General features: G+C 46.5%; 1 protein-coding gene across 1 annotated transcript in view; it reads right to left on the reverse strand.

Annotated features, from left to right (window-relative positions):
- Positions 1-16,021, reverse strand: part of cacna1c (calcium channel, voltage-dependent, L type, alpha 1C subunit) — a 1,373,114-nt gene that overhangs the window by 449,105 nt on the left and 907,988 nt on the right. The window contains exons 18-19 of the mRNA XM_041215565.1: positions 14,529-14,598; positions 5,397-5,529 (exon numbers count right to left, since the gene is read on the reverse strand). Coding sequence (XP_041071499.1) covers positions 5,397-5,529; positions 14,529-14,598 — 203 coding nt within the window. The remainder of the gene's footprint in view (positions 1-5,396; positions 5,530-14,528; positions 14,599-16,021) is intronic.

The raw sequence follows: 16,021 nt of genomic DNA on the forward strand, positions 1-16,021 counted from the left end.
CCATCAAGATGTAGGCTACATGGGGACGAGGCACCTCGATCTCCTTCCAGGTGCACTATCTCCTGCAGAAGTTAGGACAGGGCTCCAGGGCATCCACAGGGAGGATGAGCATCATCCAGAAATCCCGGGTGCCTCCTCTCAGGACACTCCAAGGATGTGTAGCTGCTCACAGTCCCTGCTGCCTCTGATCGCAACCAGTCTAGCTACTCAAGCCGCCAAGGGTACTTATACCTCTGAGCAAGAGACCCTTATCAGGTTGGGGCACTCCTGGCTTTGGACCACCAGAGGTTGTCCTTCTAGGTCATCACACACATCAGGACCTAGCAGTCAGCAGGCTGTCTCCACCTCTGCTGCGGATGTCGGGGCTGCACCCAGGAAGATCAGGAAAGTTAAAAAATTTTGATGTCACTTTTGGGTCATGACTGTGCCATAACTGTAAAGAAATTGTACTTTTGTGAATACATTTGATGGTTATATGAATGTTTTGATCAACTGAAGGCATTGTGAATTTGTATATTGGAATCCTCTTATGTTGAGGTTTAGCGACCTCCCCATACATTGATAGTGTCCCTCTCTGAGATGAACATTCATGTGATGTCAGCTTCAGTTGAACTAGTCTCTGCACCCTTGTGTGATGTCAGCGAGATGTGTTAAAATCTTTATTTGAAGTGTGTGACTTAAGCGTTCCTAACCCTTCTTCCTCAAGGAACATCGAGTGAGGGCAGCTCATCAGCATTGATATTCGAGCAGCATCTACGTCTCCTTAGTGGTAGTGGCAGGTGACAAGACATGCACAGGAGAAGGAGATCCCTAGACATGTCCCCATCTCAGTTGCACCAGTGTTTCCATCATTGGATGGCAGCAAAGTCTTCAAATCTTCTCTTGTATTGCTCTTGTTCCTCAGTGGACTCTCAGTTCTCAGAGTGAGCGCACTCACAGGGCACCGCAGACCAAAGCAAAAGTGATCACCTGGCGATTCATGAGGCCAGAACGCGCAAGAGTGAATGGAGGACATCATCCTCGCTGTGAGTGGTTGGATATCCCCTGACATGCAAGTGAATGGCATTGAGGGCTAGGTAAGATGTGGCCATATGCCCTCACTTAACTTTACTCTTCCTGGACCCTGTCAGCAATTAAAGTATCACAGGCACATCTCCCACTTCTTCCTTCCTCCACAGCGTGGGCACACTCATATTGACCCTCAGCGGCCCACTGAGGTTCCTGGGCCTCCAGATCTTCCTCCTCCAATGAGCTCACATCCTCCTCCAGTTTGCCCTCTGGCAGGGGTTCACCTCTTTGCATTGCCAGTTTTTGAAAGGTGCAACACACTGTGATAATGTGCAGAACACTATTGGGAGTGCATTGTAGTGAGCCACCTGAGTGGTCCAAGCATCTGAAGCCTATCTTCAGAAGCCCTATGGTCTGCTCCATAAGGGAGCATCTTGAGCTATGAGCAGTGTTGTAACTCTCCTTGGAGAGAATCTGAGGGCGACACACTAGTATCATCAGCCAGCATTTCAGTGGGTACACATTATCCCCAAGCAGCCATCCCTGCAGACATATTGGCCCCTTGAAAATCTCAGGCACCTGGGAGTGACTCAAGATGTTGGAGTCATTGCAACTCCCAAGGCACAATACACAAACGTGCAGTATGTGCTTCCGGTGATCACACACCAGTTGTATACTGATGGAATGGTAGCCCTTGCGGTTTATAAACATTAGGTGCTGCTGCCATGGAGCCCGTATGGCCACATGGGTTCAGTCTATTGCACCCTCCGCTCTTGGGAAACCTGAGATGGCGGCAAAGCCAGTGAATCCTGCAGCCTGGCTATCTTTGTCCAGAGCAAATCTGACAAAATTATGGGCCTTCCTGTAAAGGGCACCTGTGACCTCCTTTATCTATTGGTGTGTTGCTGACTGAAAGATGCCGGTCCCCCATTGATCCCTGGCAAATAAACTGAGTGCTGTGGTCATCTTCAAAGCCACTGGCAGGGGACATTCTCCAACTCCACATGGCATCAGGTCTTCACAAAGAATGTGGCATATGTGACGTACCAGAGCTTGGGACAAGTGCAAACATGCACAGCATTGCCTCTCACTCATTTGTAAATCAGAGACTCTTCTACGATAAACCCTTGGTGTGGCAATTCACTTCTATTGTCTGGGTCCTTCCTTTTGACCCTTCTGCTCATGTTCTGGCTCCCCTTGACCATGTCCATCAGGCGTTGCCTCCTGCTGGAGCTGTGCGTGGTGGGGCCTCTCCCTCCTTCACCTTCTCCATTTCATTAGGACCCTGACAAAGGCAGCATTGAGCCCTAGATCCATATGTGCTTTTGCCTTCTCTCCTCTTTTCTCTCTAAGCAGACTACTCTTTCCAAGTTAGAGGGCAACCCCAGAAAGGCCCACTTGTGTTCACCCTTCTCCCTCACAGCCATTCCACAGCCTACCCTCCTCTTTTCCTCCCTCATGTTCGCCCTTCCCCCTCGCAGCCATTCCACAGCCTTCCTTTCCCTGCACCACTGCACAGTGGTGTCCTTGTGGACAACGGTCTCAGCCACTGGGAGTAGAAGACCCATGCATTCCCCAACCCCAGCTTCAGTATTGGTCACTGTTTGAAAGTGGAGGCCTGCATGAGAACAGCACAGTAGTGTCCTTCGGGACAATGTAGGCAAAGAGCAGGAGCAGACCAACCCTACAGCCCCATTAGTGTGGCATTCATTTCAACAAGACTGGTGCAGTGCTATGGCAGGTATGTTATGCATGTTGCACTTACCTCGAAGTTACAAGCGAACTGAGGACCAACGTGTGCATGCCACTCCTTTTCAAATGAGTTTGAGGGCAATGTAATTTCCCACTGGCAAGATTGGAAGGTGTGACAAGATTCTGGCGAGCTGCTTAATGAGCATTCATGAGATGTTAATGAATGCAAATGGCATTATCACTACTAGTCGGGGGGATAACTGACCCGCCATTAACCCGCCATTGGGAGAATTGCAAATTGATTTTACCGCCGGCGGATTTCCGACTTTTTGTCTGGCACTGGATTCTTCGCTCCTACCTGCCACAAAGTGGGATGGGAAAATTCTACCTCTGTACATATTTCATCCCATTTCTGAAGTAAAGATATACTTGTTTTAGAGGGAGTGCAACAATGGGTCACTAGACTGTCCCTGGAATGAGGGAATTATTCTATCAGGAGAGACTGAGCAGACTAGGGTTACATTCACTTGAATTTAGAAAAATGAGAGGTTATCTAATTGAAACATTTAAAATTCTTACAGGGCTTGTTAGGTTAAATGCTGGGAAGATTCTTCCCCTAGCTAGGGAGCATAGAACTAGGGGGCACAGTCTCAGAATAAGGGGATGGCCATTTGTGACTGAGGAGAAATTTCTTCACTCAATCACTTATGGATCTTTGGACTTCTCTACTGCAGAGGGCTGTCGATACACAGTTGTTCAGTATATTCAAGACAAAGAATGATAGATTTTTGGATACTAAGACAATTAAGGGAGATGGGAATAACATGGGAAGATGCAGTTGATGCAGATCAGACATGAGTGTATTAAATGACAGAGCAGACTTGAAGTGCTGAATGGTCTATTCTGGCACTTATTTCTAATGTTCTTATATTTTTATAAAGTCTGGCACACAAGTATTGCAATGCACAATTACTCTGTGCCCAATCAATATGATGCAGGCAACACTCAAACTTCATGCTGTCGGCTCATTTCTAAGATTGGGGGATGCCAGCAACCACTGAACATGCTGCTGAGTGACTGCATGCTTCAGCAGGGAGCTTAAGTTCATGGAAGGCTAGCATCACTTAAAATTAGCTTGCATTATTTAAAGCCAATCTGCACTTCTTTAAGGAGAGGTGCATTCTGGCTGCAGCAGAGGCTTCAGGAAAGAACCTAAATGATGCAAGAAATGAGGCAAAAAAATGTGCCCCCAGGTTTTTGAATGGGGTCACTGAAGTAGGAGATAGACTGGAGGTGGGAGGTTTTCTCCTCTCAGAGGGCCAGGAGGTCTTCCAGACAAAGTAGTCAGAAGGCAGAGGGAGCAAGTGGTCAACACATTTAATACCACCAGTCTGGATGCAATGCCACAAGAAGTTTGATGACCTCAGACAAGTATGACAAGTGTTCATACTTTGTTTTAACTATTTCTAAGTCACCTCTCATTTTTGTAACTTCTCCAGAAACCCTTCTTACGGAATATGTGAAGTTTTATTTCCAGTCAAGCAAGAGAGATTAGAGGCAGGATTTTTTTCCCCTCATTTTGGGGCAGGTACAAAGTTGGGTAAGTGAGATAATTCACGACTTGGACCAGCATACTAGTTTTCTGGTACCATCTGCCCCCAGGCTATTTTTCTGCTGATGGAATGGGTCAGAATGGTTAACCGCCTGCAATCGGCTGAATAGAATTTTCCAGTCAACCTGTTGGTCCTTCCTATGGGCATCAGGAACTAGGCTAGCTGCATGGGAGTGGCCTTCTGATGGTAGGTTGGGGCAGGGAGGCAGCACTCCAGGAAAGAGATCAATCCAATGTCACTTGTGTTCTGATTTCACTCACAATGTAGAAAGTAACCTGGCCTTTGATTGCTTCTTACAGCTGAGATCAGGGGCAGAATTTTTCACTCGGTGTATGGTGCGCCCAACAAGCTCGAATGTGAAATAGCGCACAATGACGTTGGGTGAGTGTCCCAACGTCATCGTGCAACACTTCAGTAGGCGGGTGCGCTTCAGAGGTTATTGTGCGCCTGCCGACAATTAAGAGGGCAATTAAGCCCATTAACGGCACAATTAACTAGGATTTTTCGCTGCCCGTTCAACATTTTGGTTAGCGGATGGGCAAATTGGCCAGGTGGCTTTTGCATTTTTCAGGAAACATCGTCCAAGGGAGGGAAGAGGTTTCTAATATGAATGTTAAAAAATTTAAATGTTTGGACAGAATATTCATCATCCATATGTTTCGTGACTGATTCTGATGCCGGGCATTTTTTCCTAGTTTTTAAAATCTTTATTTTTTGCTTTTAAATTCTTCAGCTCCCCGAGGCAATTCTCTGACTTCAGGGAGTTTTCATTCCACGCTCACCCGTGCCCGCGCCCAACCCAGGCAGCACTGATCATATCAGTGTGCACTTCACACTGGCTGGCCATTAATTGGCCAGTCAGTGTGAAATCGCAGCCGGGGCTGATCACGGTTGGCGGTCCGTTTCCCAACCGCTTCTGGGCCCACCAATCACACCTGCCTGCTGAGCTGAAAATTCAGGCCTAGGAGTTTAACACGAGAAATCAGAGATACATAATTCTGGTATATTGATGTGATGCATTATATGGAAACTTTGCAAATTAAGGATAGATATAAATCACAGGGAAGATAAAATTGCTGATACCTGTTTGTAGTATTGAAGACAAAGAATGCACTGGCATCAGGCATGGGAACAGCCTTTTCTTTTATATGTAGTTCAGACAGAGGACGCGGACGTGGTCCTACAGGCATTTCCGGCTCATCATCATCTTCATCTCCTGAAGCCAGAAATTTATGTTTGGTTATTACATCTATGTAATGGACAGGGTATTCCAGTCATTGCTTTTTAGTCTTAGATGCAAAGTTTTTTGTTGTGCCTTTGTTGGACAAAACAAATATCATAAATTTGGCATAAAATATTAAAGTGTAAACAAAATTAAAAGTTTGATTTCACTAGTTTCACAGACCTAATTTAGGAGGGAGATGATTGTCAGTTCCAGTGTGACACCTGGATTGAAAAACTTGCCACATACTTCAATGTGTGTCAAGGCTTCATGAGATATATCAAAGCTTTTTTATATTTGCTTAGTAATGTAAATTTAATTCCTTGGGCAAGTGAACTCAACCTTGTGTGTAGGTTGAAGTTGTGTTAAACTCTGGTTTTGTAATTTATCATTGTCAAAATCACAAGATATATTGTTTTCTTGTTGCGTTCAATTGCATTCGTACAATATCCTCGACATAATACATTGAACCCTCTTATGTGGAGTAAGGTAACATTACCCTCTACATTTTCATCTACCTAACATATTTGAGTCTGTGAATTGCAGAATGCATTCTAATTCAATGTAACACATGCCAGTCTGTTTTAACCTATTTTTAATCTGCATTCGCACCAAGAATACTTCTACAATATCTTCCAAATCATTCAGGCCTATAATTCTTTATATTATGTTTCTTTTAAAACAAATTGTTTCATTCCATTTGATGTATGTATTCTGAGATTTCAATAGGATCATTTCATTGACCATGACATTTTTAGAAAACATATGTTTGCGGATCAAGGTAGTATACATTAGGACTTTTTCAGAAAACCATTCATTTTTAAGTAATGGCAACATCAATTAGTTTAGCTCAAGGGTACAAAAAAAAAGACAATCCATGCTACCTTCCTGTCTGGCCTTTAAATTATTTCCTCAATCAAATTACAAAAGATACATGATAATCAAGAATTGACAATTATCTTGATGCATTGCACATACTCTCACTATCTTTGTTATTGACCTGAGACAATAATTGATATTTCTAGCCCTCCACTTGAGTAAATAAAGAATAAATAAATAATGGTTTGTGACAACAGATTTTTCTTTTAATTTGCTTGGCTCCTGTATCCCTATATTTCACACAATGGGCGGAATCGTCCATGCCTGCTGCGGTCGGGCGTGCTCGGTGGTGTGAGCAGACAATATTGTGAGAAGGCCAAAAATCGGTTTCATGACATTGTGAAACCAGATTGTGATCGTCCACTCTGCCTGACAATGGTGGGCTGCATTTCCCACCATCGGGCGTCAGGAGCCTCATTATAATGCATCTGCATATCATTATAAGGTCAACCCGCTGGAATCACGGCAGCATATACAAGGCATGCACTTGGCAGGCTGCACTTTGAGGGGAACTCGGAGGTGAGTATACTGTAAACTTGCGCAGCGCTTGCCTGGGTTGCCTGTTAGACTTCAAAGTTGAGCCATGTTGGAAGCGATGGGGAAAGGGCTGCCTTGTGGTTGAGACGACTTGGGGGTGGGGGCAGGGGCTGCCTTGCGGTTGTGGTGACTTGGGGGTGGGGGCAAGGCAAGGATTCCTCGCCACATACTTCAATGTGTGTCAAGACTTCATGAGATATATCAAAGCTTTTTTATATTTGCTTAGTAATATAAATTTAATTCCTTTGGCAAGTGAACTCAAACTTGTATGTAGGTTGAAGTTGTGTTAAACTCTGGTTTTGTAACTTATCATTATCAAAACCACAAGATATATTGTTTCCTTGTTGCGCTCAATTGCAATTGTACAATATCCTCTACATAATACATTCAAGGCAACTTGGGAGTGAGGGCAAGGGTTGCCCTGCGGTTGAGGCATGTTGTGGGGGGGTAAGGGCTGCTCAGCAGTTGAGGCAGGTTGGGGGTTGGGTAAGAGCTGCCCTGTGGTTGAAGGTAATACACAAGCACATGCAGAGTGCGGGGAGAGAGAAGCAGCCACGCATTAGGAAATCCTTGTAAAAAGTGACCAATCCTCTGCAGCTGTAACAGTTCAGATGCAACCATATTGACATGCATGGAGTCAGGCCTCTAGCTAATCTGCCCACTCAAGCAACACAGAGGCATGCAAGTGCCACCAAGAGCTCGAGAGCGTATCATTCTTTCGGCACAGACTGCAAACTAATGAGCATTTTAGTGGGCTGTAGAACAGTTGGACGACTGGGCAAATTGTACAATTTTCCTGTCAAAGCTGGCCGTGGAGCAGTTACTGGTGGAGGCGTTCACAGCCCCTTGCAATGTCATTATCCCGGTTTGGACCAGTCTCCTCCATGGTTCAAGGTAACAGTGCAGCCTTGCAGTGTGGGTTAGGAAAATGCCTGTCCCTGAGCTGAGAGCACAGCATGCAGTCCAATGGGCAAAGCTGCTGCCAATTGGTCAGGTGGAGATGGGGGAAGGTGATTGGGGTTTCGGGCAGCCATGCAGCGCACTAAACTCTGGCCATCCAAGTGGTCATCCAGCACTCTCCGTGGTGCAATAAGGGGCCTTCAGACTTAACCAACAGTTCTTAGTATACCCAAGCTAACCCACAGGTCTCTCTCTTTCATCCTTCAGGAGGTGTACATCAGGAGCATGGAGCCTGGTGAGCTAACTGTATGCCTCGTGGCATACAGAGAGCGAAGACAACAGAGAAGAGAGCGACAGAGGCGCTTGGCTGCGCAGAGGGAGGAGCTGTATCCTCAGGAAGAAGGGCTGGCTGGGGCATCTGCACACGCTGCTGAACAGCCACAATGAGCTGTCATTGGTCAGTGTCTAGCTAGACCCAGGTCTATAGACAACACCTTTCATTCCTGCAGTGTCACTGAAGACTGCGCATATCTAAGCATCTTGTCTGTCTCATCTGCCAGCTACTGCAGGATTTGGTGCCAAGGGGACATGGAGGGCATTCACTGCTAACGGCTGTGAAAGTCACAGCGGCACTCAATTTTTACTCCAATGGCTCCTTTCAGGGCTCTACAGGTGACCTCTGTGAGATATCACACGCATCCACCCACATATGCATCCATGAGGTCACGGATACCATCTTTACGAGGGCACACAGCTTTGTGCATTTCGCCTGGGAACAAGAGAGCCAGGGTGCAAGAGGAATTGGATTTGCCCAGATCTCAGGTTTTCCACAGGGGCAGGGTGCAATCAACTGCACTCATGTGGCGCTCAGATCTCCGTCGCAACAAGGGGTCAACCACATCAACCGCAAGTGCTTCCATTTGCTTAAAGTGTAGCTGATGTGCGACCACCAAAAAGCATCCTGCAGGTCTGTGCACAATTTCTAGGTAGTGTGCACGATTCCTAAATTCTCAGTTGGTCACAAGTTCTTGACGTTTTCCATGGTCCACAGAGGCTTCAGGGTTGGCTCCGAGGGGACAAGGGCTACCCACAGAGGACGTGGCTGATGACACCTGTGCGGCAACCTCAGACTGTAGCAGAGTGAAAGTATGACGGGACTCATGCTGCAACTCGCAACTTGGTGGAGCAAATCATCGACATGCTGAAAATGAGGTTCCGGGGCCTGGACCAGCCTGGAAGAGCCCCGCAATATTGTCCACAGAGGGTGTCATGCATCGTTGTCGCCTGCTGCACCCTTTACAACCTGGCACAGCAATGGGGAGAGAAACTGGCTGAGGAGGAGATGCAGGAGCTGGAGGTCTGTTCCAATGAGGAGGACATTGACGGTGATGAGGGTGAGGATGATGACGACATGCAATAAGGAGACACTACGGATCCTCACCTTGTATCTATGAATGTTTGACTCCAGTCTGGCTTATGGCAGCACACATACCCTCTGTGATAGAGCTCCTGTCATGGAGATGCTGTGGAGGCCCTAATAGTCACTCAATTGCTGGAGGATGATGAAGACATGCAGTGAGGACATTCCACAGATCTTCACAAATCCTTTGAGAATGTTTGAATCCTGCCTGGCCGAGGGCAGCTCGCTTGGGTTGTGATCAGGGTCATGTCCTGGAGATGCAGCCCTGAAGCTTTAAAGGCGTCTGATCCTTTGTCTGCCTTTAGCACCCGAGCCCTTCAGGAGCACGGCATCACCACTCACAGGTGCTGAAGAGATGGGGGCCAGCCCCACCTTAAAGGTGCTGAGAGCACACAGAGAGAATGACGGAACTTTGTGACACCTGCACACAACATTCTGGCAGCAATGACAAGCACCGTCGAGGTACAGGCATCACTCATGTGTCCAGGGAGTGTGAGGCTGGACCATCACTTTGGAGAGAAGGCTGCACAAAGCACAGGAGCGAGGCCCTGGACTGAGGCACCTGCCTTTATCTTGTGCAGAAAGATTTTACAGCTGAGTGACACAAACACTGCTCATCAGAACAAAAGAGCCATAGGCAGGGAGACCTTCTTAGGACAAAAACAGAAAATGCTGGCAAAACTCAGCAGATCTAACAGTATCTGTGAAGAGAAAAACAGAGAGTCCATATGACTCCTCTTCAGAGCTAAAGAGAAGTAAAAATGTGATAAAATTTATACTGATTAAGGGGGGTGGAGCAGGTGAAGCTGGATAGAAGGCCAACAATGGGGGGGCGGGCAAAGGAGAGATTGCTAAAGATGTCATGAACAAAAGGACACAGGGGTGTTAATGGTAGTGGTACTGGCTAAAGGAGGTGCTGATGGTGACATTAAGGTCAGAAAAATTCTGCTTTCTGACCTTAATATCACCATCAGCACCTCCTTTAGCTAGTACCACTACCATTAACACCCCTTTGTCCTTTTGTTCATGACATCTTTGGCAATCTCTCCTTTGCGCCCCCCCCCCACCACCACCCCATCGCTGGCCTTCTATCCAGCTTCAACTGCTCCACCCCCCTTAAACAGTATAAATTTCATCACATTTTTACTTCTCTTTAGCTCTGAAGAAGAGTCATATGGACTTAAAATGTTAACTCTGTTTTGCTTTCTACAGATGCTGTTAGATCTGCTGAGTTTTTCCAGCATTTTCTGTTTTAGTTTCAGATTTCCAGCATCCGCAGTAATTTGCTTTTATCTTAGACATACTTGTAAGTTTATTTACAATAGTGAACATTATATACAAGTGACTAACACCCGTAGAATACTGTGAACAGTTTTGGTTCCCTTATCTAAGGAAAGATATACTGGCATTGGGGGCACTCCAGGGAAGGTTCCCTAGGTTGATCCCGGGAATGGAGGGATTTTCTTATGAGAAGAGATTAAGTAGGTTAACCCTGTGCTCATTTAGAAGAATGAGAGGCGACCTTATTGAAACATATAAGATTCTTAGGGGGCTTGACAGGGTAGATGCTGAGAGGTTGTTTCCCCTTGTGGGGACCAGAGAGCATAATCTCAATGTAAGGGGCCACCCATTTAAGACAGAGATGAGGAGGAATTTCTTCTGTCAGAGGGTAGTCAATCTGTGGAATTCTTTACCGCAGAGGGCTGTAGAGGCTGGGTCATTAATTATACTCAGATTTTTAATCAGTAATGGAATCAAGGGTTATGGGGAAAAGGCAGGAGAGTGGAATTGAGGATTAACAAATCAGCCATGATCTCATTGAATGGCGAAGCAGACTCAATGGGCCAAATAAGACTGCTCCTTTGTCTTATGGTGCCCAGGCTATGCAACTACATCTTCTTAGCCTTCCTAACCCTGCTGCTATGCCTTGGTGCTCCCCAGGCATTCACAGCGGAGGTGGAGGCAGCTGCTGACTGCTACGCTCTGTCTGTGATGGCTTTGGCGGATGTCCTCTGGAGGGCTGTTACCTGGAGGGCCCTGGCCTGCTTTCGGGGTCATGCTGTGTGGCAGTGGCACCCTCCTCGGCCTGTGGAGCTGGAGCTGCTGAGGTCACTGGAAGAGGGGATTCGGATGGGTCGGACACTCCAGGAGTCACTTGGATGGTAGTCCGGGGGGGGGGGGGGGGATACACCTGCAGATCCTCCTACCAATGGGTACCTCCTTGAGGAAAAGGGGTAGCTGGAATGAGGTCTGGCTGCACTATACCTCTCTCGCGTGCACACTGTTGGAGGCCAACTATGGCGTCAGCAATGGAGTTCAGCCCACGAAGCAGTGCAGGAGCGACGTCCTGGACCAAGGTCTCCATGGTGGCCGCGATCCTACTAGTGTTGTCCTTGATACATTGGCATGCTGGTGCTATCAGCTCAGCCTGAAGGCAGACAGACTCCTCCATCGTGCCTTGCAATCTGAGGAGTGCAACAGGCATCTCTTCCTGATGTTCCTGAGCTTGCCTTTGCAGCTCTAGCAACTGTGACATGACTGAGTCCAGAGGCTCATCATCTGACTCAGACTCAGCAAATTTCTGGCCTCCAGTAGTCCTCCGAGCATGGGGGAGCTGGGAAGTCCATGCCGCTGCCGCCTGCTGTGAATCAGAAAGTGCGATGTGCTCACCAGATTGCGATCCTGAGCCTACTCTAAAGCTAGGTTCCACCAACGTGTGTGTTTCTGTGCTGGTGGAGGGTGTGGGTGAGCACTGTGACAGGTCTTCAGGCTGGGTTTGAGCAGATTCCTCTTCTGAGCTTCCATTGGGGCTTGATTGGAAGCCCTGGGTCATGGACACTCTTGGCAGATGTACCTGCGGAAGCAAGGGGAGATAATTAGTGCGTGGCAGTGGCATGTGAAACAGAACACATCAGTCACAGTATGGTTGTCTGATGGATGTTGCACTGTTGGGTGCTCACTTGGTAGAGAAACGACGACATCACCGTCAGCACAGGAACGGTCCAGAAACTCGTGAGCCAGCTGGATGGCTCTGTTTTCAAAGTCCGTGAGGACCTTGATTTCAGGCATTCCTCCACCAGTCTGTGACCTCTCCCTCTTGTTGTGTGCCAGCTTGTCCTGCATGAATATAGATGGAGAGGGTTCGCAGGATACCTGCCAGGCCAGATGAAAGTATGCCTGGCATGCGTGGGTGGTGAGTGGCACCATGGATGGGATGAGGATAATGAAGAAAAGAGTTGACGTTTTGAGTCCTCATGACCCTTCTTGTGTTCTGTCGAAGGGTCATGAGGACTCGAAATGTCAACTCTTTTCTTCTCCGCCAATGCTGCCAGACTTGCTGAGTTTTTCCAGGTAATTCTGTTTTTGTTTTGTATTTCCAGCATCCGCAGTTTTTTGTTTTTTGTTTTTATCTGAGGATAATGAAGGTGTGAGAGAGTGAATGGTGATGTCCCTTGAACTGGCAGTGAGTGATTGTCCTTCAGATGGGTGATGGGCTTGAGAGTGTGTAAGTTGAGAGCGATGAGAAGAGCGTCTTATCCTGGTGGAACAAAGGAGATCATTCATCCTCTTGTGGCACTGGGTAGCTGTCCTCTTTTGCAGGGTGTTGGCACTGACCAGAGCAGCCACTGCCTCCCAAGCCGTATTAGTGATGTTGCTGTCCATCCTACAGCCAAAGCGGGGTTAGAGACCATCACGGCGGGCCTCCACTGTGTCCAAAAGGCACTTGAGGGACAAGTCATTAAACCTGGGGGCTGCATTCTTCTTGCCTTTTGGGGCCATGTCTTCCATGCAGCAGTCCTGGGGCGGAAGTACTGAGAGATGTGCGCTTTAAATATTGTGCCTGGTGTGATGAAGAGGTGAAATGATGGTTTGGTGGGTGAACGAGAGCCCGCCCACCATGGAAATGTCATGTTTCCTGGGAATGCATAATTAATGCGAGAGGATTCGAGAACAGGAGCAGGGATGTCTTGCTAAATTATACAGGGCTTTGGTGAGACCACACTTGGGATATTGTGTGCAGTTTTGGTCTCCATATCTGAGGAAGGATGTTCTTGCTTTGGGAGTGCAGCGAAGGTTTACCAGACTGATTCCTGGGATGGCGGGACTGACATATGAGGACAGATTGAGTCGGTTAGGATTATATTCGCTGGAGTTCAGAAGAATTGTTGGGGGGGGGGGGGGGAACTCATAGAAAACTATAAAATTCTTACAGGACTAGACAGGGTAGATGCAGGAAGGATGTTCCCAATAGTGGGGGTGTCCAGGACCAGGAGTCACAGTCTGAGGATACGGGGTAAACTATTTAGGTCTGAGATGAGGAGAAATTTCTTCACCCAGAGAGTGGTGAGCCTGTGGAATTTGCTACCACAGAAAGTAGCTGAGGCCAAAACATTGTATGTTTTCAAGGAGTTAGATATAGCTCTTGGGGTGAAAGGGATCAAAGGATATGAGGAGAAAGCGGTAGCAGGCTATTGAGTTGGATGATCAGGCATGATCATAATGAATGGTGGTGCAGGCTCAAAGGACTGAAGGGCCTACTCATGCTCCTATATTCTGTGTTCTATGTTTCTATGTAATGCGGCGGGTTAGGGACGATACAGCGTGAGAAGCCACCATTGCGGCCATCAGGTAAAACATCGTTTTACCTGCCTGCTAGCCCACGTAGTGCAAATCTGGGATGATTCCGCCCAAAATGCATCATCCTTTTTGGTTGGAAGGCCGGTATATTCTTGGATATGAACCTCCTTTGGTCAAACTAAACTTGAGCTGTATGCAAAGTTCACCATCCCCTCCTCCTCACTCTCCCATTTTCTGATTTCTCCTCTCCGCAACGGACAACTTGACTTGCTTTTACTAAACCCTAGAGGACAAATTAACCATGACACTTCTTGTGTATTTTTTGTAACTAATTCCAGATACCCAGAAATAGATTATCTGGGTATCTATCCTTCTCTTTTCCTTCTCTTGACTTTTGATGCCCAGTAATTGCTAATCATTGGAAAGAGTGCAGAGAAATTCCGCCTCTAAAAAGGCAATAGGCAAAATTCATATTTAGAGCCCTCTTTTAATGAAGAATACATTTGACAAAGCTGCTCAACTCTTATCCCTCATTGTGAGCATCCTACTTCTTCTGTCCAGTAAATAGTACATGTAAATTGAGGAGGGAAGCATTTGTTGGATCTTTTTATTTTGAAGTAACAGGAAATGAAAAGATGAGAGAATTCTGAGTTTCTCTGTAAAATCCCAAAAGCGTTACCTGGGAATTCATTGGTAGGGTAAGGATTCTTCTCCTCATTCTCCTCATCCTGATAGTCATCCAACCCAATCTATGACACATGAAAAGGGGTTATTGGTGAATTTTGGAAATAAAATACCATTCAGTGTTATGTACCGTTGAAAAGAATATCACAAATGATCAATGATTTGAAAGAAAACTGATGTGGGAAGCAACTTAATGGTACATCACTGAAATATTTTATACCAGGAATGAGAAACGACTTTTCTTATGTTTATATGTTCTTACCCAGGAATCTGTTATCCTGTTTATGAAACTAAAGGGCACCAACAATTACACAAACATGTTTAATTTCATTTTACTGTCCCTTCAAACAATGGTGCGAGTGAGAGTCACTTTCCAAATAATTAGCCAGCTGTTTAATTTGCGATTGTGCTGCTAAACTTGCTAAACTTGTGTTTGTTTTCTTCACCCATATAATTGCCTTGGGTTGTTTTACCATGGAGAGAATTTTCTCTGCGTCGGTGGGGTTGGGCGGGGTTGGGCGCGTAGCCGATCGCCACCCGGGATCAATTGCATGCTGCTATTTTACATGGGTGGGCCAAATAAGGCCCACCCAGCGTGATGCACACCTGGGAGCGCTGAGCACTTGCTGAGCATGTGCGCGAAAGAGCGCAGAAATCTCCCTGAGGCACAGAGCTTCCTCAGGGAGATCAGTTTGAGTTTCAAAAATTTTAATGAAGAAAAAAATTTAGGACATGGCCCCTCAGGTGAAAGTGTCACATGAGCTGGGACATGACCATGAATTTTAATTAAAATCTTTATTTCACTTGTAAATCATTCATGAAACTTCACCCCACCCGTGGATGAGGTTTCAAGAAAAATGCAAAGGCCGCCTGGGCTCTTTGCCTGCCTGCCAACTTTAAGATTGGACGGGCAGATTTGTTAAGTGGTTTAATTAGTTTTTAAATAGCCTTAATAGGCCTTTGACAGTTCGGCGGGCGTGCAGCCAACTCTGGTGTACACCGCCGTACTGAAAATCGCCCGACATCACCGTCTGTCATTTTACACGTCAGCGAGCGGGCCCCAGCCCCACTCACCGAGCCGAAGATTCTAGCCTATGTTGAAGGTGCTGTATCAATACAAATTACCATTGTTGTACATAACTTGTTATTAAAAGGGGAGAAAGTTGGTGGTACAACGTATGCCCTAAATTCTCAGGTGCAATTGAGGCTTTGGAGGGTGCTCTTCCTTAAAATCGAGGACATTATTCGTACAGGAGAGAGAACATTGTGTGGTCAGAGGTTGTAGTTCATGCAACACACAGAGCAAGCCTCCAGAACAGACAGCTCCGTGTTCAGTCAAGTAGGTCTGCCGTCAATTGTGAAGTAGGGATGCAAAGTTCACATGACATATGATAGTCCATACTCCATACTCTTACCGTACTTTGCTTTCTCAATATGGTCGCAATTGCATGTACATGGAAGCACAAACACTATTTAGTTACAATATTA

Source organism: Carcharodon carcharias, chromosome 21, assembly GCF_017639515.1.
Source record: "Carcharodon carcharias isolate sCarCar2 chromosome 21, sCarCar2.pri, whole genome shotgun sequence".
Lineage (NCBI taxonomy): Eukaryota > Metazoa > Chordata > Chondrichthyes > Lamniformes > Lamnidae > Carcharodon > Carcharodon carcharias.